Source organism: Phaseolus vulgaris, chromosome 8 (assembly GCF_051622355.1).
Source record: "Phaseolus vulgaris cultivar YP4 chromosome 8, ASM5162235v1, whole genome shotgun sequence".
In the NCBI taxonomy this organism is placed as follows: Eukaryota; Viridiplantae; Streptophyta; class Magnoliopsida; order Fabales; family Fabaceae; genus Phaseolus; species Phaseolus vulgaris.
This window is the reverse complement of record NC_143505.1, coordinates 46,351,600-46,374,188: the sequence shown is the minus strand read 5'-3', so window position 1 is coordinate 46,374,188 and position 22,589 is coordinate 46,351,600. Positions and strand designations below refer to the sequence as shown.

At 34.7% G+C, this 22,589-nt stretch overlaps 1 protein-coding gene across 1 annotated transcript; it reads left to right on the top strand.

Moving 5' to 3' along the window:
* The first annotated feature begins 14,767 nt into the window (after positions 1-14,767).
* On the top strand, positions 14,768-21,274 carry LOC137826385 (nitrate reductase [NADH] 2). The gene is made up of 5 exons (XM_068632337.2): positions 14,768-15,948; positions 16,809-16,949; positions 17,367-17,599; positions 19,255-19,693; positions 20,142-21,274. The coding sequence occupies exons 1-5, from the start codon at positions 14,991-14,993 to the stop codon at positions 21,041-21,043; spliced, it is 2,673 nt and encodes an 890-aa protein (XP_068488438.2). The 5' UTR covers positions 14,768-14,990; the 3' UTR covers positions 21,044-21,274.
* Positions 21,275-22,589: the final 1,315 nt, after the last annotated feature.

The window sequence follows — 22,589 nt, the reverse complement described above, 5'->3', positions numbered from 1 at the left end:
AAGACTCATAGAACACTAAGAACATAAGACTCAAACAAAAATAGGTAAGGAAAGAAAAAGAATGACACAAATAATTCAAAAGCAAAACTTAAATTGATTAATGAATAAAAAGGCGGAATTGTAAATGGCAAGAATTTAAAGGAGGAATTAAAATTGCTTGAAGATAAAAGCAAAATTGAAATGTGCTGAAAATTAAAGGCAGAAATCAACTAAAAAACAATTAAGCACAAGATAACCATGCTCTGATACCACATGATGTGAGTTGCTTTTAAGAGTGCACATTTTATGGATTGCACTTTGTTTATGGTTTTAATTTTTAAGCAGAATATGGTGATAAACCCAAAGAAGATTCTCACTGGACACAAACTTAACCAACTGGTTAAGTAAGTGTGAAGGTTCACTTTTATAGGGCAAAGAGAAAACACAATTATATGGTGATGATTATGTAGAGGTGCAGAATTAAAGCATATAATGGAAAGCAACAAGATGTAAAAACCAAAAAGGAAAAGAAGAACACAAGAATATAAGAGGAATGGAAATGGTGCAAGGAAGGTAGAGATAAAGAGATAGAGGAATTTTATGGATAATGATGGTGGTCATGCCACTTGGAGTGGTGGGAGACTCCAAGATGAGTGGTGAATAGCCGCCACTTGAAGTGCACAAACACCCAAGATAAGACCCACAAAAAGATAGCACTCAAGACTCACTCAACACTCTGACAGAGTTTCTTTTCTATTCAAAATTCAATGTGTGAAATACATGAGGCAAGACACTTTATTTATAGGAGAGAGTGTCTTCAAGAGCAAGATAAAGGGGTAGGGTTATCATTTTTGAGAAACCTTCTAGAAGGTAGGTCAAAGAAACCCTAAACCTAGGTGTGCATGTCATGAAATGTGGGCTTGGCACAAACCCAAATTACTAAGCACGCCTTACTTTAGCTTATTCTTCTATTGGGTACTCCTAAAGTGAGCCTAATTTATTTTACATATACTTGTCTTGTGAAAAGACTAGAAGGAAGAACAATAGATATTTTGGTCCATGTTTGGTTCTTCTTCTGCTGAGGCTTTTCTGATGTTTGGTGGGACCTTGTCTTGGATGTTGAGATGACTGAATTAATTGTAAAGTGTCTGTTGTGTCCTTGGTTATCTCCTTGTCTAATTGGGTCGTATCAACAGACCTCTCCAGGTACAATGAATTTTTACACCTCTCTAGAAGCGAGTTTTCAAACCTCTCCGTGAACAAGTATTCAGACCTTTCAATGTATACCAGTCTTAATCTTCCCTCGAGACTAAGACCTCTCAAGATAAGAGAAAAACACTCTCAAAGAGAGAACAATAAAAGCTCACTAGGTACAGTTCTAAGGTGAAGGATTTACAATTTTTAGCACACAACCCAATAAACTAAATGCTTTATGTACAACAAATATAAATTGTTGAAACGCTTTGAGACTCTTTTTAAAATTCTTTAATGGTTATTGTTTCTTCTTCGACATGTAAGCCTTTATATATCCTTAGAAATAATGACTGTTGAAGCTTGCAAATTGTACTTCCTCATTTTGGCATTGGACGCTCTAAAAGAAAACTTCTATGCCAATATATGGAAACCAAATTTAGTACTTGGCTTGAAATATTACATCTTAATGCAAAAGCAAGTTATTGTAAGTCAAAGAATTAATTATGATAGTTTGTTGTTCTAGATAACCATGATCAAGGAATTGACTTGGTTTGACCATAAGGAAAAGTGAACTTCAATAACAAGCTTTTATAAATAACAATAGCAAAAATAGAGTTACAAAGTAACTTCAATCCCAACACTTCTTTTGAATTTTCAATCTTCCACTTGTTTCTATCAAGTTTCAATCTCACTAAATATGTTAGTTATTATTAAATTATCACATCTATTTTACATCACATATGCACTAAACTTGTACTGTGTTTTCACTTGATCCTCAAAGAAATTACTACTTTGATATTCTTTAGTCTTTATGGATACAACAATCCCCTTATCGACTATACTACAATTGACTCAATCCGTTTTTCGATAATAGATTTAAATAATCCCACCATCAAGTTTTTGACACCTTTGTTAGGGAATAATTGAGAACACTTTTATGTATTTCTCACATGCATGTTGTTTGATTATGCTTTACATTTGAAATATTGTGTGGTTTCCATTTTAGTTAACTTTTGAGTTTGCATGTAGAATTTAAACATGGAAAACACATGGTTCTTGATATGTTTCTTTGAGAAAAGGGTATTGATGCCCTCGAATGAATCAAATTGAATGATCTTTTTCACATGCATATGAACCTGAATTTAATATTACAAAAGTAAAATTATTGAGATGTTGCTATTCTGAATGAACTAATGAGTTGTGCAAATGAGTAATCAAGACCAACCCACTCATACTATCCCATCTTCAAGGAAGATAAAGGGCATAACTTCTTCCTCAGGAATTTCATGGATTCAATCCTCCTTTTTAAAGAAAGGGAAGAAGACAATAAAGATTAGAGTGGACAAATTTTGGCAAGCTTGATGTTTGTCAATATAACACCAGTGACTCATGTCTCAGACATTACACTGGACAAAGCTCACTTCCTGCATTGTATTATCCATGGAATCATAATGGATGTGGCCGAAATAATCTCCAATGAAATACATAAATTTGTAATCTCACATATTACTACTAAAGGTACTACAAAACATATAAGATTCCATAACTTAATTATTAAATTGTGCAAAGCTAATGGAGTGCATGTGCCAACCTATCTAGTGAATACTCCCATGAATAAACCATATATCTTGACATATTGCACCAATACAATGGAATAAATCGAGGTGTCACTGCAGAAGATAGAACTAAGAAGAGAACAAGAATCTACAGTTGAGAAGATCACAATTGAAGTTTTCCAACCACAGTTATGTGAGTTGATTTTAGGATTGCATTTTTTAATTGGTTGCACTTGTTTATGATTTTGGATTTATAAATTTAAGATAAGAACCCTAACAAGATTCCCACTGGAAACGAACTTAACCAAGTGGTTAAGTAAGTGTAAAAGTTCACTTCAGAAGGGCAAAGAGAAAAACACAAGAATAAGGTGATTATGATGCAAGGGGCGGACTTTAAGAACAATGGAAGTAAAGGATGAATGAAGATGACCAAAAGGAAATGACATAAACAATAACATAAACAAGTAACATAAATAATACAAGGAAGGATGGAAAAAAGATGAGATGAAGGGAGTTTATGGTGAAAATGGTGAAGATGATCACGCCACTTGGAGGGTGGGAAACTCCAGGATCATTGAAGGAAAAACCGCCACTTAAAATGCTTACACACTCAAGATAAGACCCAAATCATTTATGAGACAAAGCTCATTAATCACTCAAGCAGAGTTTCTTTACTATATTCAAAATCTCGGTGAAAATACATGAGGCAAGACACCCTATTTATAGAAAGGGTGCCTTGGTGGGCAAGATGGGTGAAGGGTAGAAATGGCAAGGGAGAGGGGCTACCTAGGGTGTTGTCCATGGTCAAAAATGCACCTTTAGGCATAGCTTCTAGAACGTAGGTTAAAAACCCTAATTCTAGGTGCCTTGTCTTGAAAAGGTGGGCTTGGTACAAGCTCATTTCACTAAGTACACTCTTTTTTATGCTATGTGAACCTACTATAGCCTATTTTTCTATTTGAATCCCAAAAGTGAGCCCAAATTATTTAGAAACATGTTTTTTTTTCTTTTAAGAAGACCAAAAGAAAAACAGTTGATGTTCTGGTCTATGCCAAGTTATTCTTCTAGTGAGGTCCATTTGATATTTAGTGGGGCCTTGACTTGATTGTTGAGATGATTGCTCACATTGTGAATTGTCTCTTGAGTCCTTGGTCATCTTCTTGGCTACTTGGATTGTATCATGCCCCCCAAGTTGGAGAGAATTCGACCTCGAATTTAGAACTCCTGCAAATAACATAGTCAGTTTGTTCACATATAAAATATTGCAAGGTGGGGTATGTGAAGTAAACTTATTTTCATGAAGCTTTGGGAGTTCATATGGGTAAGTTCTAGATACAAGCCATTTTTGGAAAGAACTTTTGGGGATGAAATGAATTTTTGAAGATAATCCTCTTAGAAGGTGAGAACCTTTAGGGGGTGTGGAATTGCACCCCAAAACTTCTTTGTCCAAGATGTCAAGTATTTAGATTTATTAGGTAACGAAAAAGATAAGGAAGAACAACACCTTAGAGGTGCAGTTTGCATTTTTTGTACGGGTCAACATGATTTTTTTTGCAGTGTGAGGTGAGGTATTGTTACCCGATTTATCTTTTCTTTCTTTATCTTTTTCATTTTCTCTTTTTGTTTTCATTTTTATTTGATCTTTATTTACCTATTTTGGAGATACAGGTTTCAAAATGATTTTATACCAATGGAAGGTAAAACATATTTAATTAGTAAGGCCATCATGTAAAACTTTTCTATCAAATTTTCACGTCCTTCCTAATGGAATGTGGGTGCCTTCCATTGGCACAACATCACACAAGACCTCATCTTTATATTTTCCAATGAAGAAAGCTATGAAGACTTGTCTATTGACAATGATTTTTCCATCTTCACTAAACCATTGTAATTTGTAGGGCTTTGTATGAGAGATGGTGGGTAATCCAAGTTTATCCACCACTCTTATACTTGCCACATTTCTGCAACTACCCCCATCTACAATTAAGGAACATAATTTGTCATTAATAAGGCACCTTGTATGAAAAATATTTTCTTTTTAACTCTCATCAAAGGGTTTCTGAATGTGTCCAAGCATGCGCCTTACTACTAATAAATCACCTTCACAAGGCAACTCATATTCATCCTCACTTTGGCTTCTTGAAGAGGTAGGGGAACTAGACCTTAAGGCTTGGGAACTATGGTCACTCACAACAACCCCCCCTTTTACCATCATGGTTCTTTTGGATGGATAATTTGCATCATGTGCCCAAAATCTAGAGATTTAAAACATTTTGTGTTTGAGGTTTTGGTGGGTGACTTAAGGGTAGAGATGGAAGGTTTAGAAACTCTACGATTAGAAGTGGCTTCTTTTGAAAAATTTGAAGGAAAAGATTTTGTAGAAATTTTTTATCCTTCCATGAAGATTTTTATAAGCCATCATTATGAGTATTTTTTAAATGGGTTTTCTTCAAAAGTTGTGATTCTACCTTGATGGCTGTTATTTTGGCTTAATCACAAGTCCCACATCGGTGGGTTCATTGTTTGGGAAGGAAGTTTGAGGGTTGTAAATTAAACTCTCCTTCTTCACTGTTATATATCCCAATTTGTAATATCTTCTCCCATAATAATAAAAGTGAGTTGTTTTTGCTGTGCTCGGAGATTAGGCTAAATTGGCCGAACTCCGTTAACAATTTTCTGGTGTGTTTTTTTCTCTTTATCTCTTTTATTATTCCGCTCTGTTTATTCAATATTATTTGTCGGGTAGCTTTGTTAGGGTTCTGTTTTAGCGGGGAAATTACCCGTTTTTCCCAACAAGTGGTATCAGAGCCGAAGGTTTGCCCTTGGGTTGTTTGAAATTATTTGTAATATTGAATATTATATTTTGAGTTTGTAATGGCAAATCAAGAAGAAGAAGAAGAAGAAGAAGAAGAAGAAGAAGAAGAAGCAAAGGATGTATCCAGAGTGTCGGGCTCCTCGTCATCATGGTCGAGGTTCCCGTGTCCACTTTGAAATTGGCGGTGGAAATATTTGATGGCACTGGACATTTTGGCATGTGGCAAGGAGAGGTCTTGGACTCTCTTTTTCAGCAGGGTCTTGATATTGCTATTGAAGGAGAGAAACCAGAAGAGGTAGAGGAGAAAGACTGGAGCATCATCAACCGGTTAGCATGCGGAACTATTCGATCTTGTCTGTCCAGAGAGCAGAAGTATGCTGTAAAAAACGAGACTTCTGCACACAAACTGTGGAAGGCATTGGAGGACAAGTTTCTGAAGAAGAGTGGTCAGAACAAGCTTCTGATGAAGAAAAGGTTGTTCCGATTTGACTACCAACAAGGTACTACTATGAATGCACACATCATTATGTTTAATCAATTAGTAGCAGACCTGTTGAATTTAGATGTGAAGTTTGAGGATGAGAATTTAGCTTTGATGTTGTTATCATCTCTTCCTGATGAATTTGAACATTTGGAGACTACGCTCCTTCATGGGAAGGAAAATGTGTCGTTAGATGTTGTTTGTTCTGCTTTATATAGTCATGAATTGAGAAAGCAGGATAAGATGAAAACTAAATCAACAACATCAGAAGAAGCATTGGTGGCAAGAGGTCGTCAGCAAAGCCAAACAAATGGGAGAAAAGGGAGGTCTAAGTCTAAAGGTCGAGCCGTTGTCAAAGATGAGTGTCCTTTCTGTCATGAGAAAGGACATTGGAAGAAAGACTGTCCAAAACTGCAAAAGAAAGGGAAGGTTCCGCAAGATGCAAATGTTGCAGAATGCAAAAATGATGTGGAATCAGATATCTCTTTAATTGTCTCGCTTTCAGCATCATCGTATCCAGATGAGTGGATATTGGATTCAGGTTGTACCTATCATATGTGTCCCATTCGGGAATGGTTCTTTGAATTTCAAGAACTCGATGGCGGGGTTGTTTACATGGGTAATGATAATCCATGTAAGACAGCTGAGATAGGTTCAATCAAGCTGCGGAATCATGATAGATCCACCAGAATTTTGCGGGATGTACGGTACGTGCCAAAGTTGAAGAAGAATCTCATCTCATTGGGGACTTTAGAATCTAAAGGCCTAGTTGTGACAATGCGAGATGGAATTCTTAAAGCAACTTCAGGAGCACTGGTGATGTTGAAAGGCGTGAGGAAGAACAATCTATATTACTATCAAGGTAGTACAGTGGTGGGGACAGTAGCGGTAGCAACTTCTAGCTCTAAGAAGGATGTCGAGGCAACGAAGTTGTGGCATATGAGGTTGGGACATGCTGGAGAGAAATCCTTTCAAATTCTTACCAAGCAGGGATTGTTGAAAGGTACGAAGGCTTGCAAACTTGAATTTTGTGAGCATTGTGTTCTGGGAAAACAACGAAGAGTGAAGTTTGGCACTGCAATTCACAATACCAAGGGTATTCTGGATTATGTGCATTCAGATGTGTGGGGACCTGCCAAGACTCCGTCAATCGAAGGTAGGCATTATTTTGTCACTTTTGTGGATGATTTTTCCAGGAGAGTCTGGGTGTTTACTATGAAGAACAAAAATGATGTGCTTGAAATTTTCCTTAAGTGGAAAGCTCAAGTTGAAAACCAGACAGGAAGGAAGATTAAGGTTCTCCGAACAGACAATGGAGAAGAATACTCTTCTGTCCCTGGAGGAATGCCAAGATTGTGGCATAGTTCGGCACTTCACTGTTAGAAAAACACCACAACAGAATGGGGTGTCGGAGCGTATGAACAAGACACTTGTGGAGAAAGTTCGTTGTATGTTGTCTAATGCTGAGTTAGGCAAAGAGTTTTGGCCTGAGGCTGTGACATACGCTCAACATCTCGTCAATCGTTTGCCATCATCTGCTATAGATGGCAAAACCCCGTTAGAGGTATGGTCTGGAAAACCTGCAACTGATTATCATTCTTTGCATGTTTTTGGTTCTATTGCATATTATCATGTGATTGAATCAAAGTTGGATCCACGGGCAAAGAAGGCTCTTTTCATGGGCTTTAGTCCTGGAGTGAAGGGATACCGTTTGTGGTGTCTAGAGGCAAAGAAGACTATTATCAACAGGGATGTTACCTTTGATGAATCTTCCATGTTAAAGAAGGTAAATCCAAAAGGAGCTGATAGTACTCCACAACAGGTGGAGTGTGCCCGAAAGCAGGTGGAGTTTGAGCCGACAGTGGTGATCCCAACACGAAATACCACAAGTGACTCTCCTATGGCAGAAGAAGAGTCAGATGAGGAAGAGGTTCCTACCCAAGAATCTCAACAGCAATCAGCACCAATTGCAGTTAGAAGACAGAGACGAGATATTCAGAAGCCTGCTCGTTTCATGGATATGGTTGCCTATGCACTTCCAGTTGTTGATGACATTCCATCCACTTACCCAGAAGCCATTATGAGTTTAGAGAGTGGTAATTGGGCAGGTGTGATAGAAGAGGAGATGTAGTCTTTGAAGAAGAACAAGACGTGGAAGTTGGCACAATTACCAAAAGGTAAGAAGGCAATTGGGTGCAAATGGGTATTTGCAAAGAAAGAAGGATTTCCTAATAAAGAAGACGTTCGCTACAAGGCAAGGTTGGTTGCTAAAGGCTTTGCTCAGAGGGAGGGAATTGATTATAATGAGGTATTTTCTCCAGTTGTTAAACATTCCTCCATTCGAATTTTGTTGGCCTTGGTAGCACAGTTGAATTTGGAGCTTGCTCAACTTGATGTAAAGACCGCGTTCCTAAACGGTGATTTGAAGGAGGAAATCTATATGACTCAACCAAAAGGATACAACGTTAATGGTAAAGAAGATTGGGTTTGTAAACTTAGCAAATCGTTGTACGGACTGAAACAATCTCCGAGACAGTGGTACAAACGATTTGATAAGTTCATGAAGGATCAGAAGTACAAGAGAAGCAAATAAGATCACTGTGTGTATTTGCGCAGACTTGAAGATGGTTTCTACATTTACTTACTCTTATATGTTGATGATATGCTGATTGCAGCAAAGAGCCAAGTTGAGATTGACAGGTTAAAGGCTCCGTTGAATAAAGAGTTCGAGATGAAGGATTTGGGGGAAGCCAAGAATATTCTCGGCATGGAGATAAACAGGGACAGGGAGAGGGGAAAACTTTGGCTGTCACAGAAGCAGTATTCGCAGAAGGTATTACAACGTTTTGGTATACACGAAGATACAAAACCTGTAAGTACCCCACTTGCTCCTCATTTGAAATTGAGTAGCCGTTTATCTCCGACGACTGATGAAGAACGAGAATACATGGTGAAAGTCCCATATGCAAATGCAGTTGGAAGCTTGATGTATGCAATGGTGTGTACAAGACCAGATATTTCACGGGTTGTGAGTGTTGTTAGCAGGTACATGCATAATCCGGGCAAGGGACATTGGCAAGCTGTGAGATGGATTCTACGGTACCTCCAAAATACCTTAGATGTTGGATTGACATTTGAGCAAGATGAATCACTTGGTCAATGCATAGTTGGATATTGTGATTCTGATTATGCAGGTGATTTGGATAAGCGACAGTCTACAACTGGCTATTTGTTCACTTTAGCAAAAGCGTCAGTTAGTTGGAAGTCTACCTTGCAGTCTACGGTGGCTTTGTCTACGACAGAGGCAGAGTATATGGCGATTACAGAGGCTGTGAAGGAAGCAATTTGGCTTCATGTGTTGCTTAAAGACTTGGGAGTTGGTCAGAAACAACTTGAGTTATATTCTGACAGTTAGAGTGTTATTCATTTAGCAAAGAATCAAGTCTTTCATGCACGGACGAAACACATTGATGTTCGTTATCACTTTGTGTGTGAGATTCTCGAAGAAGAGGAGATTGTTCTCCAAAAGATTCACACTACAGAGAATCCTGCAGATATGCTCACCAAGGTGGTTACAAGGACCAAGTTTGAACACTGTTTAGACTTGGTTAATATCTTGCACATTTGAAGTTGGCGCCCGGAGGCGCAAATTTGAAGCACTGCAAAGTTTGTTTTTGTTATGTTTTGAGAAGATTTGTTTTAGGTGGGACTTGAAATTAAGCCAAGGTGGAGATTTGTTGATTTTGGCTTAATCACAAGTCCCACATCGGTGGGTTCATTGTTTGGGAAGGAAGTTTGAGGGTTATAAATTAAACTCTCCTTCTTCACTGTTATATATCCCAATTTGTAATATCTTCTCCCATAATAATAAAAGTGAGTTGTTTTTGCTGTGCTCGGAGATTAGGCTAAATTGGCCGAACTCCGTTAACAATTTTCTGGTGTGTTTTTTTTCTCTTTATCTCTTTTATTATTCCGCTCTGTTTATTCAATATTATTTGTCGAGTAGCTCTATTAGGGTTCTGTTTTAGGGAGAAAATTATCCGTTTTTCCCAACAATGACTTGGTGAACCAATTTTTCCAAAGAAGAGTACTCATTTAACCCTACAATATGTTAAATTTCTCACCTTAAACACTCATAAACCTAGCTATATTTAACTATGCAACTTCCCAAGCTAGGACTCATGTGCTTTCATTTCTTAGGAATAAATAGAATAAATATCTTGATTATTGTGGTAGAATTTCTTTTAATGTTTTCCGTGTCTTTAGATAAAGCAATTCTTGTGCGGATAAACTTGTCAGTTTAGACTTCCTTCCTAGGTAGTTTTTTCTTTGGCATGGTACATTACCTTCTAGTTTATTTTTTGAGTTTTTTCATAATAGATACAAGTTACCATTGTTTCTTTACCTTGTACTAGGTACATCTAAATATATTTAATTGTAATATTATTATAATTAAATTTTAAAATAATTATATTGTAACTGTATCTAATTAATATATACATATATATAAAAAATAAAGTAAGATCTTTCGTAAAAATAAAATTTTGTGTGGAACATCTATTTCTGAGTAAGAAAGATTTTCATACTATATTTTCTTATATTAAATAAATAAAAAGGATAGATAATCTGAAGAAGAAATATTGATAATTCTTTAAGAAAAAATTTACAGAAGAAATATGAATGATTTTTTAAGAAAAAAATTAAGTATACCTATTATCTACTTAATATGAACAATCAATTTAAATAAGATAAAAGATTAGGATTAAGTCTTTCTACTTACCTATACAGAATAAGTGGATTTCTAATTTTAATTATAATATTACTTTAACATTTATTATATTAGAGGGTGATAATACTATTCTACTAGATAATGGTGTCGATTATATAGATTTGACATTTGATAATGAAAAGTTAGATGAGATTAAATGTAAAAACGCGCATGTTTCGTTTTGTGATGCCAATGCCAACTCTAGTCAGTCCTGAAAGCTTTTCACCAGTAACTCACCAAAATTTGTATATTATTTATATTTATATTTATATTGTTTTCTCGGTTTTCTATTTAAGTTTTGAAAGAGGGTGAATTTTTATTTTTTTTTCCGGTTTGGGTGCTGATTTGCCAGAACAGGTGGAATTTTTTATTTTTTTTTGTATTATTCTGTTTAAAAGGTTAGGTATATACTTGTTAGGTATGAGACTAAGAAGATGCATTGTATTGTAGAAAAGTCAGAACACCTAAAATGTTTATATTTATTATTTTTTCTTGCAGATAAAAAAAACGTTAAAACTCTCTCATCTCAGTTTTTTAAAATTTATGTTCGTTTATTATTATTACTTATAAATACATACATAAATGTTTATCAAGCATATCCTAATTAATAACATGTAAACTATTAATTAAAATGTATAGATTAATTAACTTTATAGTATATTATTATAAAAATGCCGATCACTCATCACAACTATTTCAAACACAATTATGTATAATTAATTAGTTATTTCCATTATAGTTGTATAAACTTGTTTTTTAGAATTTATAGTTTTTTACCTTTTAATTTTTATGAGTTAAGATAATAGAGAGATGGACGAATCTATTTTAGTGGTATAGAATTACATGTGATAACGAAATGTGTAACAAATTAACGGTTCTTCAAAATTAAACAAAAGTAAAGACGAAAAAGTATAATAAAATAACTTTTTATCTTACTTAATAAATTAAATTTGTTTTTGTAATTTAAAATAGAGATAGGGTTGGAATAAATATGAAGTAGATATATCCATACTTATTATTTCATCCTAATATTTGATTTAAAAATTCAAGTAACAATTTTAAATTCCTATTTTAGTGTATTTTTTTTTGGAAAACATAATATCATTTGTTCTTCTATGAAGGGAGTGAGAGAATCTTCTACCGATTGAACAATTCACTCCTTCGTCGTTTCTTTCCTTCACTTTTGCTCTCTACCTTCAACTCTATGTGAGGAGGACACCTACAAAAGGTGCTCCAATGTTCAAGTAAGTGTTAGGTATTCAGTGTAATAAATACATAATAATGACGTATCTTTGTCATGGTTTGTTGTGCCCATTTATACGATTTTGATGGACCTTGTTACTGTTGGACCAACTTTAGCATATAGATCATGATTAAGGATGTATTATCTAATTTTCCAAACAATTTAACCTTATTAACCATCATTTAATCTTAATAAATTTAAACATGTCAGTCGGTAAGTACCCAAACATTTTGTTACCATCCGACTTCGACCATACATAATTTATCAAAATTTATTTTATATGTATGATAATTTGTTATAATATATCTTGGGACTCTTCATGTATTTCAATATTAATCCTAAAACAAATTATATATTAAGTCGTGTACGTTAATGGTAAAAAACCAATAATTTTCTTATATTCAATTTCATCAATTTGTTCATCAATTCCTAACAATTTTCATATATTCAATTTTATCAACTTGTTCATCAATTCCTTTTATCTCTAGTACTAAACCAAAGATAGTAGCTATTGAATTAGAGATCAACATATTGAATCACTTTAACACCTCCATTGCATACATCTTTTGGTGCATCATCAGTCATTTCTTTACTCTTATGAATTCAAAACCCAAAACATACATAAACTTTGTCGGTTTGTATTTCAAATTTATTCATCAACTCCATTTTAGTGGCATCAATCTTGACTTTTCTGATTATTTTACTATAAAATTAATAAATATTTATAGTATTTTTATATTTATAATTTTAACTTTCTCTTATATTTATAAATGAATTACTTAATTTTATAGTTAAAAATTATAATATAAATTCGTTATTATATTCTGAAACATATAAATATATCCTACGTAAAATATATTCAACTTAAAAAACAGCATTTAAGACATATATTTATATTTATTAGTTACTAATTAATCCTAGATATATACTACTATATTTAAATAAAATAAATAATTGGATTTAATTTTAGTTTTCTATAATTAATTCAACATATAAATTTGTTGAGAGAAAAGTAAACAAAAAAACTAAAGAAAAATTGATTTGGAAGGATTTTCAATTTTTTTATTGATTTTTTTTTTGTATGAGTTCTATTTTGAGTACTTTTATGAATTTGAATTTTAGCCTGAAAATTTTGCTTTAAAACTTAAAACACGAAATAAAAAAATTAGTGGAATATTTTGACTATTAAAAGTGAAAATTATGTTCATAAAATAATTTTTTAATTTAGTTTCACATAATAATGGAAAATATGACAACTATATTTTACTATATAATCTATAAATTTTACATGTCAAATTAATTAAAGAAAACACACTTTAGTGTTAAATTGATTCAAAGAATATAGTTTGGTGATGCAACACACTATATTAATATATTTAAAATTAATATTAACTATATATTACTTATTGAATGACTTTGTATTCTTCTTCTTCGGGTAGACTAGTAGAACTTCACTATAATTCTTCTCGTTTTGATATCACTCTTTCGGGTCTCGGTCGCTCAGTCTCAAGTGAATGTCGAATAGGGAGTACCTGCAAAAGGTACTCTGAAGCTCAAGTCAGTAAAAGGGGTATTCGGCACTCGGGGGTGTACAATGATAATGACATACCTTGTTCTTAGAATGTGCGTTATTTATATTATTTTAATGGACTTACCTTATTGGACCGGATTAGTGGAGTGGATCACACTTATGAGCGTATTACCTAGTTCTTAATAGTAGTTTAGCTTTTCTAACCTTAGTATGTCAATCGACCTGCACATCCGTGTAGGACTCGGTCAACTCAGTTAAAGAGATCGAATCGTGACATGGACCAATCAGTCCATACGAGAACAATTATTATTATTATATAAATTCATAAAACTTCACCCTCAAAACATAATAGATAAATAGTCGATTTAGTATCATAAATATTAAAGTCTTATTATATAAATTTTTTAATTTTGTTAATGATTACGTGTATTTATTGGAAAATTAACGTTAATACGTCTTTATCAAAGAACTACAAACCACTAAATATTTTAAAACCAGAAAATAAATAAACAAAGGAGTAAAAGGATAATTGCATATTAATATTTCTTTTATTAATATTTCTTTTATTAATATTTCTTTTATTAAATACACATGCATGAAATTACTGAAAGACCAAAGACCAAGTTTGTTAAATTACTTTAATGACTTCAAATTTTTTTTTACAAAGTTACAAATTTTATACTAAAAAATATCTTTTTTCTTATTTTATGAGTTAAACACTTACACCCAATAGAAGAAATAGAGAGTGTATGAAAAGAAAGAGGAATCAAGTGTATGTTGTGTTACATTGCTGGAAGGAAGCCACTATATAATGGTTCTAGGAGACAACAGTAATAAAAACAATTAATGATAAGTAACCTCTGATAACAATTAATTGTGGTAAGTAACCTTCTTTTGATTACAATTAATTATGGTAAGTAACCTTCTTTTGATTATAATTAATTGTGGTAAGTAACCTCCCAATTATACCAACATAAAGGAAAATGTGAGTCATAACCCCATAAATAAAAAAAGTTAATTTATAAAAAAATTATTCAACATTTATATTTAAAATTTTATTTTTAATAACTTCCTTAAAAGATATTTCTTATGGTGCTGGCACACGAACCCACGAACCAGCCCTTATTTACGCCAAGTCGTAGTCCGTACTGATGATATCCCTACCAAGCATAATTATCTCTTTTCGTGCATTTATAAATCAAATGGATTTTTGATTTAAAAAACTAAATACTTGATTTAAAAAAATATTTTTAGTGAAGAAAAAGATATGAAGTCAGGGATGACTCTTCTCTCTCGTGGCCCTTCCACTCTGTATAAATACCCCAATCCACATGCTTAGAAACCACTTTCCTTTTCTCTTCCACCAGAGTCACACCAAAGGAGGACAACAACATAAACTCCGTAATTTTCTTCCTTTCTCACAATGGCGGCTTCCGTTGGCAACCGTCAATTCGCCACTCATATGAACGGCGTCGTTCGCAGTTGCGGCCAGGATCTAAAGCCCTCTCTGCCGTTGGATTTTGACCTGGACTCCTCCAGCAGCGACGACGATGAAAATGACGACGCTTCGTATCTGAAAGAGCTCGTACGAAAAGCCAACGCGGAAACGGAAGCGTCAGTTATGGACCCGCGCGACGAGGGAACGGCGGATCAGTGGGTCGCACGGAACGCCTCCATGGTCCGCCTCACAGGGAAGCACCCCTTCAACGCGGAGTCCCCCTTGCAGCGCCTCATGCACCACGGCTTCATCACCCCAGTCCCACTCCACTACGTCCGCAACCACGGTCCAGTTCCCAAGGCCAACTGGGAAGACTGGACCGTCGAAATAACCGGTCTTGTCAAGCGCCCAACCCGGTTCACCATGGACCGCCTCGTGCGCGAGTTTCCCCACCGCGAGTTTCCCGCCACGCTCGTCTGCGCCGGTAACCGCCGCAAGGAGCAGAACATGGTCAAGAAGACCATCGGCTTCAACTGGGGCTCCGCCGGCACCTCCACCTCCGTGTGGCGCGGCGTGCCGCTGCGCCACGTGCTGCGCCGTTGCGGGATCCTGACACGTGGGAAGGGAGCGCTGCACGTGTCCTTCGAGGGCGCCGAGAATCTCCCCGGCGGCGGCGGGTCCAAGTACGGAACGAGCATCTCGAGGGAGATGGCCATGGACCCTTCGCGCGACATCATCCTGGCGTACATGCAAAACGGCGAGCCTCTGGCACCGGATCACGGCTTCCCCATTCGAATGATTATTCCGGGGTTTATCGGTGGCAGAATGGTGAAGTGGCTAAAACGCATTGTGGTTACTGAACAAGAGTGCGAAAGCCATTATCATTACAAGGATAACAGAGTTCTTCCTTCTCATGTTGATCCAGAACTTGCCAATGAAGAAGGTATCATTCTTCCCACTTCTACTGCTTCTAATTTTTTCGCTCACTTTGATCTTGTATGAGGGACATTGAAAACGTTTTTCTGCAAATACTCATTTTTTCTCTCTCTTTTCCCGTCACATGCTTCACTTAACATAACTTTTTTTTAAAAAAATTTGTTATACAAATACAAGTTGCAATTATGAAACAGATAAAAATAGTTTAAGATCGGGGTAATAATTTATAAGCATGTAATATTAAAGTATACTTTGTTTTTTCTCCTTCGAAGTTATATATATACTTTTAATGAGTTATGCACATCTATGTATTGTTTCTTTATTTTTTCATTTCTTCACTCGTTTTATTTTTTTTATCTTGTTAGAAAAATAATATTCTGACTTCACAAAATATTTTTGTCTTTAAAATTCGACTTTTTAATCGGAATATTCTAACGCTTTGGACAAGGTTCTTGATAAATACTTAATAAGAGGGAACAAAAAGACCAAAATTAATTATTTTTTTGAAAACTTTTGAAAAAGTTGAATCAGATAATTTCTATAAAAGTGAGAATAATTTAATTCATTTTATGTTATTTTTTCTTTCTTCTTCTTTATAACTACGTTCACATACAGCCTAATTTTAATTTGAGGAATTACGTTTACTAATCAATTTGGTTTTTAAAGTCAAACAGTTGTTATTTTATATTTTTAATTTAATGACTAAAATAATGCTTTTACAATTTTAAAAATCTTCCTCGTAATTGGGAGATAATACAGTGAACTAGTCCACTTTACACGAGTTTGACGTAAGACATGTTTGTTTATGGACACAAATTATTTACGTATTTGTTTCTTTTTCTCTTTTATTTATTTGCATCCCTGCAGGATGGTGGTTCAAACCAGAGTACATAATCAACGAGTTGAATATAAACTCAGTGATAACGACTCCTTGTCACGATGAGATATTGCCCATCAACTCATGGACAACGCAGAGGCCTTACGTAGTCAGAGGCTACGCATATTCTGGTTAGTTTTGCTGTTTTTCATTTCATGGTCCTGAGTATAGTAACATTAGCACCATTAACATAGTGAATTATCCGCAACAAAATCTTCACAGTATAAATAAGGAAAAAAACATGTTAAAATTTTGACAAGAGTAAGGCTAACATGGAAGGAGAAAGGGAAAAATTGGTTGTACAGTTATTAATCAAATAATAATAAGAATAATAATTACAAGTGCGAAAGAGTATGATAGTACGTGTGGGATATCTTTCAAGTTGGTGGGACTGAATAAAACCTCAAATTTGGATTGGTGTTGCTGCTGCAACATGTGATTGGGTAGTGGAATTGTGCCCGTAACTTGCAATTGGTAGACAGTGACTTGAATAAAGAAAACTGTGTTACGGCTGGATGTGAAGTGAGAGAGTGTGTTTGTACGTGTAGGTGGTGGGAGGAAAGTGACACGTGTGGAGGTAACTCTGGACGGTGGAGAAACATGGCACGTGTGCACACTGGATCATCCTGAGAAACCTAACAAATATGGAAAGTATTGGTGCTGGTGCTTCTGGTCTTTGGAGGTGGAGGTGCTGGACCTGCTGGGGACCAAAGAGATTGCAGTTCGAGCTTGGGATGAAGGCCTCAACACGCAGCCAGAAAACCTAATTTGGAATCTTATGGTACGTTTTCATCTCTAACAAACTTATCAACATGTTTTTGGTTTCTCTTTTACCTTGTTAAATAATGAGTAATGATAAATTTATAATTCCAATTTTTTATATAACTATTATTTTAATATTATTTAATTACAAATTTATTTTTTTATTCATTTAAGGGTTTGTATACATTCAAAGTATTATTTTCCTTAAATAATCGATGGTCAAAGGTATTTGGTGCTTTTGGAGGATATTCTAGGACGAGTCTTCTTGTAGCTTTTATTTTAATATTATTTTTATATGATATATACTCGTTGGTAGCAGCAAGATAATTTCATTGTTACAGAAAACGACAAATGAGATGGTAGTTACCACTGCATTATAAATCACCATTTGTTCCTCAGAAACTTGGACTTCACTTGACGTCATCACCTGTCGTTTTTATGGCCTTATTGTTAATCATTAATACTCTAGACCCCAGGCTTATTAACGCTGAATTTGGTTTTTGGGTCATAATAGAAATTTGATCTGATACAATTTCTTTTGTTTAAATAAAGTTTAATTGCTAATATGTGATCATTTTTATTTTACTTAATACTTTTTTTTTAAAATTAAACAGCTAATAAATTAATATTTTAACTAAAGTATCTTTTATTATCTGCTTCAATTTTACTAATATCGTTTTAATTAAGTTAAAACATATCAGAAATTATTTATAGTGTTAAACAATAATATGTATTGAATTATTTATTATAATACAATAAAAATATATATTGATTTTTATTATAAAAAAATTGAATTGACAAAAAGGTGAAATTTAAAATATTTTAAGAATCACTAAAAGAATAATATTGGAGATAATACAACTATTTGTTTTTTTAAAGAACTTACTCAAATTTTTAGAATTTATTAAATACTTAATGTAAAAGAATAATCTATTTGAGTAAACAAATGAGTAATATATTGAGGATTTAAAATTTATTGAAGCCTAAATTTTATATGAAAGTTTATTTATACAATGATTTGATATTTTCTTTTTGGATGAAAAGAGAGATTAAAATAAAATAGAGAAAATATAGTATCAGATCAATGATTTGACGGAGAAAAATAATTTTACTATATAGATAAATTATTATATAATTTAATTGTATGAATACAACATTTCATTTCACTTTGGGATGCCGTGATCTTTATAAAATATATAAAAAGTAAGTTCCATTATTCCAAAGCAAATTCATTGTGTCTCAACAGAGACTTAACTATATAATTTCATGTACAGTGATGTAGAAAATGGCCCACTAAGCTAATACCATTGATTTTTGTAATTTTGTGGCATATCCTAATGAACTTACTTACCTGTACACACAGTTCATAACAATCCTTTTCACTTGAGTTTCTTGACATTTTATATCATAATAATTAAAAGTGATGTTAAATAGAACATTACAACAATTGTTATAAAGTCAAAAAATTTATTACTGAATAAAGGTGCGAAATCTTTTTACATTATTAGTAGAGTACGATGGATTATTCTATCAAGATCTTCATTAAAACTGCATTGATAGTATAAAAAGTGACATTATTTTTGTGTATAAAGCCCTTGTTGATTTTTTAAACAGGTATAGGAAGTTTAATAAAGCTGTTTTTTGGTGGTATGTTTTGTGTATGCAATGATGCAGGGCATGATGAACAACTGTTGGTTTAGAGTGAAGACAAATGTGTGCAAGCCCCACAAGGGAGAGATTGGCATAGTGTTTGAACACCCAACCCAACCAGGGAACCAACCTGGTGGGTGGATGGCAAAGGAAAAACATTTGGAGCAATCACAAGAGCCGAAACCAAGCCTTAAAAAGAGTGTGTCTACGCCATTCATGAACACTGCCTCTAAAATGTTCTCCGTCTCCGAAGTAAAAAAACATAGCAGCCCTGACTCAGCTTGGATCATTGTCCATGGTCATGTCTACGACTGCACCCGCTTCCTCAAAGATCACCCTGGTGGCACCGACAGCATCCTCATCAATGCCGGCACTGACTGCACCGAAGAGTTTGACGCCATCCACTCTGACAAAGCAAAGAAGATGCTGGAAGACTATCGTATTGGCGAGCTCATCACTACAGGTAATATACATAACCTTCCATGTCTCTCTATATTACTGTCTGAGAAATGTTACATTTCTTTATTAACACTTTTTTCTATTGTTAATTGAAATTTCACGGATTATAGTGTATGAGTTGTCAAACAGAGTGATAAAAATATGTAATCAAAATTTTTTAATTTCTTCAATTTGGGAAATAGAATCAGTATTTGAGGTTATTTTGTTGAATTTTTCATGAAGTTTTTTATACCATCAGTAAATAAAAATTCAATTTTGGTATGAGTTTAGGATGCTGATATAATTATCATATATATGTGAAATTATTCGAAGTATAATGCATGTTTTTTAATGACAATAAAGAAAAAATCTATAACTTTATCCTTGATTAGTATTATTTAACTTACTGGTTGACAATTTATTCCCTTTCATTATTCGAAATTTTATATGGTTTGTTACTTCTGCATGGGTAGGTTACACCTCAGCTGACTCATCGCCGAACAACTCCGTGCATGGCAATTCCGAATTCATCCATTTGGCTCCTATCAATGAAATCACTACAATACCACCACTACCACCACGTAGTGTGGCTCTCAACCCACGGCAGAAAATCCCATGCAAACTCGTGTCAAAGACCTCCATTTCCCATGATGTGAGGCTTTTCCGTTTCGAAATGCCGTCAAAGAATCAACTCTTAGGTTTACCAGTGGGTAAGCACATTTTCTTGTGCGCCACCATAGATGGCAAGCTATGCATGCGAGCCTACACTCCAACAAGTAGCGTGGAGGAAGTGGGGTTCTTCGATTTGCTCATCAAGGTTTACTTCAAAGACGTGCACCCTAAGTTCCCGAACGGGGGACTTATGTCACAGTATTTAGAATCTCTCTCCATAGGATCCATGTTAGACGTGAAGGGTCCATTGGGTCACATAGAGTACACTGGAAGAGGCAATTTCACTGTTAATGGGAAATCCAGATTCGCAAAGAGATTAGCCATGCTGGCCGGTGGAACTGGCATCACACCAATTTACCAAGTGGCGCAAGCGATTCTGAAGGACCCAGAGGACCTGACCGAAATGCATGTCGTGTATGCAAACCGCACAGAGGATGATATTCTGCTGAGAGAGGAGTTGGATACATGGGCGAAAGAACATTGTGAGAGGTTCAAGGTGTGGTACGTTGTGGAAACGGCGAAGGAAGGGTGGGGATACGGTGTGGGGTTCATCACAGAAGCCATAATGAGGGAGCACCTTCCAGAAGCTTCAAGCGATTCTTTGGCTATGACGTGTGGACCACCACCCATGATTCAGTTCGCGGTGCAGCCTAATTTGGAGAAGATGGGTTACGATATCAAGAATGATTTGCTCGTGTTTTAGGGTTTTAAGTAGATTATTGGATTATGTTGTGTATGAGTATTGTTAGTGTTGCTTCTGTATCATATGTACGTTCTTGAAGTATTGTTTGTTTCATTCTTTGTAAGAGTAAGAAACCAAGAAAATGAAAAATTGTATATGACCGTGCCATGATCACTCTGTAATGTAGACAGGCATGTCAAGATATTTTGACTACCTTAGTGTAAATAAACTAAAGTTATGTATGCTTATTTACTCTCTTCGTTTCACCATCTATTCTATTTCCCTAAACCTTTCCCACTGCATATATGTTTGTTCTCTAAGACCAAAGAAAAACCAAAAAGATGCTGATATATCAACATCTGTAAAAACAAACACTCCACACCACACCGTAATAAATTAATATTTTTTTTTTATTTTATTTTTTAATTTAAAATTATTATTATATTATTATAAAGAGTGTGAAATGTATATATGTTAAAAAAAATCTCATATAGGAGAAGAACAGGTCAAAGAATTTTAAAATGACACCCTTTATTGATAAATTGAGTGGTTATCATTCTTACAACCAAATATTACTATTCGAATATATGATACATTTAGTTAAGTCACAAAACTATATTTATTGCTATCCACCGAACGATCAATATCATGGTTTGACTCTCATAGTCGGGTTGACCTTGACTGATATCTTTAGTCAAATTACATTAAATCAAGGTCAGTAAAACTAAACAATCATTAAGAATTAGGTAATGCACCTTTAAATACGATTCACTTACTAATCCGACCCAACAAGGTAACCCCATTAAAATAATATAAATAGCACCCATTCCAAGAAGTAGGTAGGTTCATTAATTACTCTACTTTAACATCATTGCCGATAAAAAAAAAAATAACTGTACTCTAACATCTGAGTGTCTAATCTCTTTTCTGACTTGAGCGTCGGAGTGTCTTCTGTAGGTACCCCATTCGGTATTCTTTTGAAGACCGAGTGATTGAGCAACTGCGACCGAAGGAATAACAACAAACTTAAAGAGAAAGTTGGAGCATTGACCAACCATCCGATAGGAAGAAAGAAGACGAAACTCATCAATAGTTCTCTAGTTCCATCTTCCTAACAGGAACAAACAATTCATGAAACCTGTAAATATTAATGTTTTCTTTGAATAATGCAACTGGAAAAACCCAAATGTTCTGAAACTACAAAGTTGCTGTCTATAAAAAGTAATGCTATCGAAGATCTATATTTAAATACTTCATTTCTTATATATTTTTAGGACATTTTTAGCATCAACTCATTTATTATCTGCAGAATCATTATGTTAAAAGGAACATGTTTACAGTAGTTACTCAGATCTTAACATGTATGATAATATAGTGATCAGGTTCAATGCACGACACTGTGACTGTGAAGCAGCGAAAGAGCGATGCATGGCCTTACCCTTCACGTTAGCATAGGTCAAGAAAACTGAAGTGTTGTTTGGCACACGGAAAGGTCACCTTACTATGTTTATATGAACCAGTTTCCACGCACCCCAATGCGTCCTTTCTAACTTAACTCGCTTTTGTC

Bases quoted from the DNA above. Each gene is read 5' to 3' on its own strand.
- LOC137826385 (XM_068632337.2), top strand. From the start codon at position 14,991: ATGGCGGCTTCCGTTGGCAACCGTCAATTCGCCACTCATATGAACGGC. The intron at 16,950-17,366 runs GTTAGTTTTGCT...TTGTACGTGTAG, and splicing joins CAGAGGCTACGCATATTCTG to GTGGTGGGAGGAAAGTGACA. The intron at 17,600-19,254 runs GTACGTTTTCAT...GCAATGATGCAG, and splicing joins ACCTAATTTGGAATCTTATG to GGCATGATGAACAACTGTTG.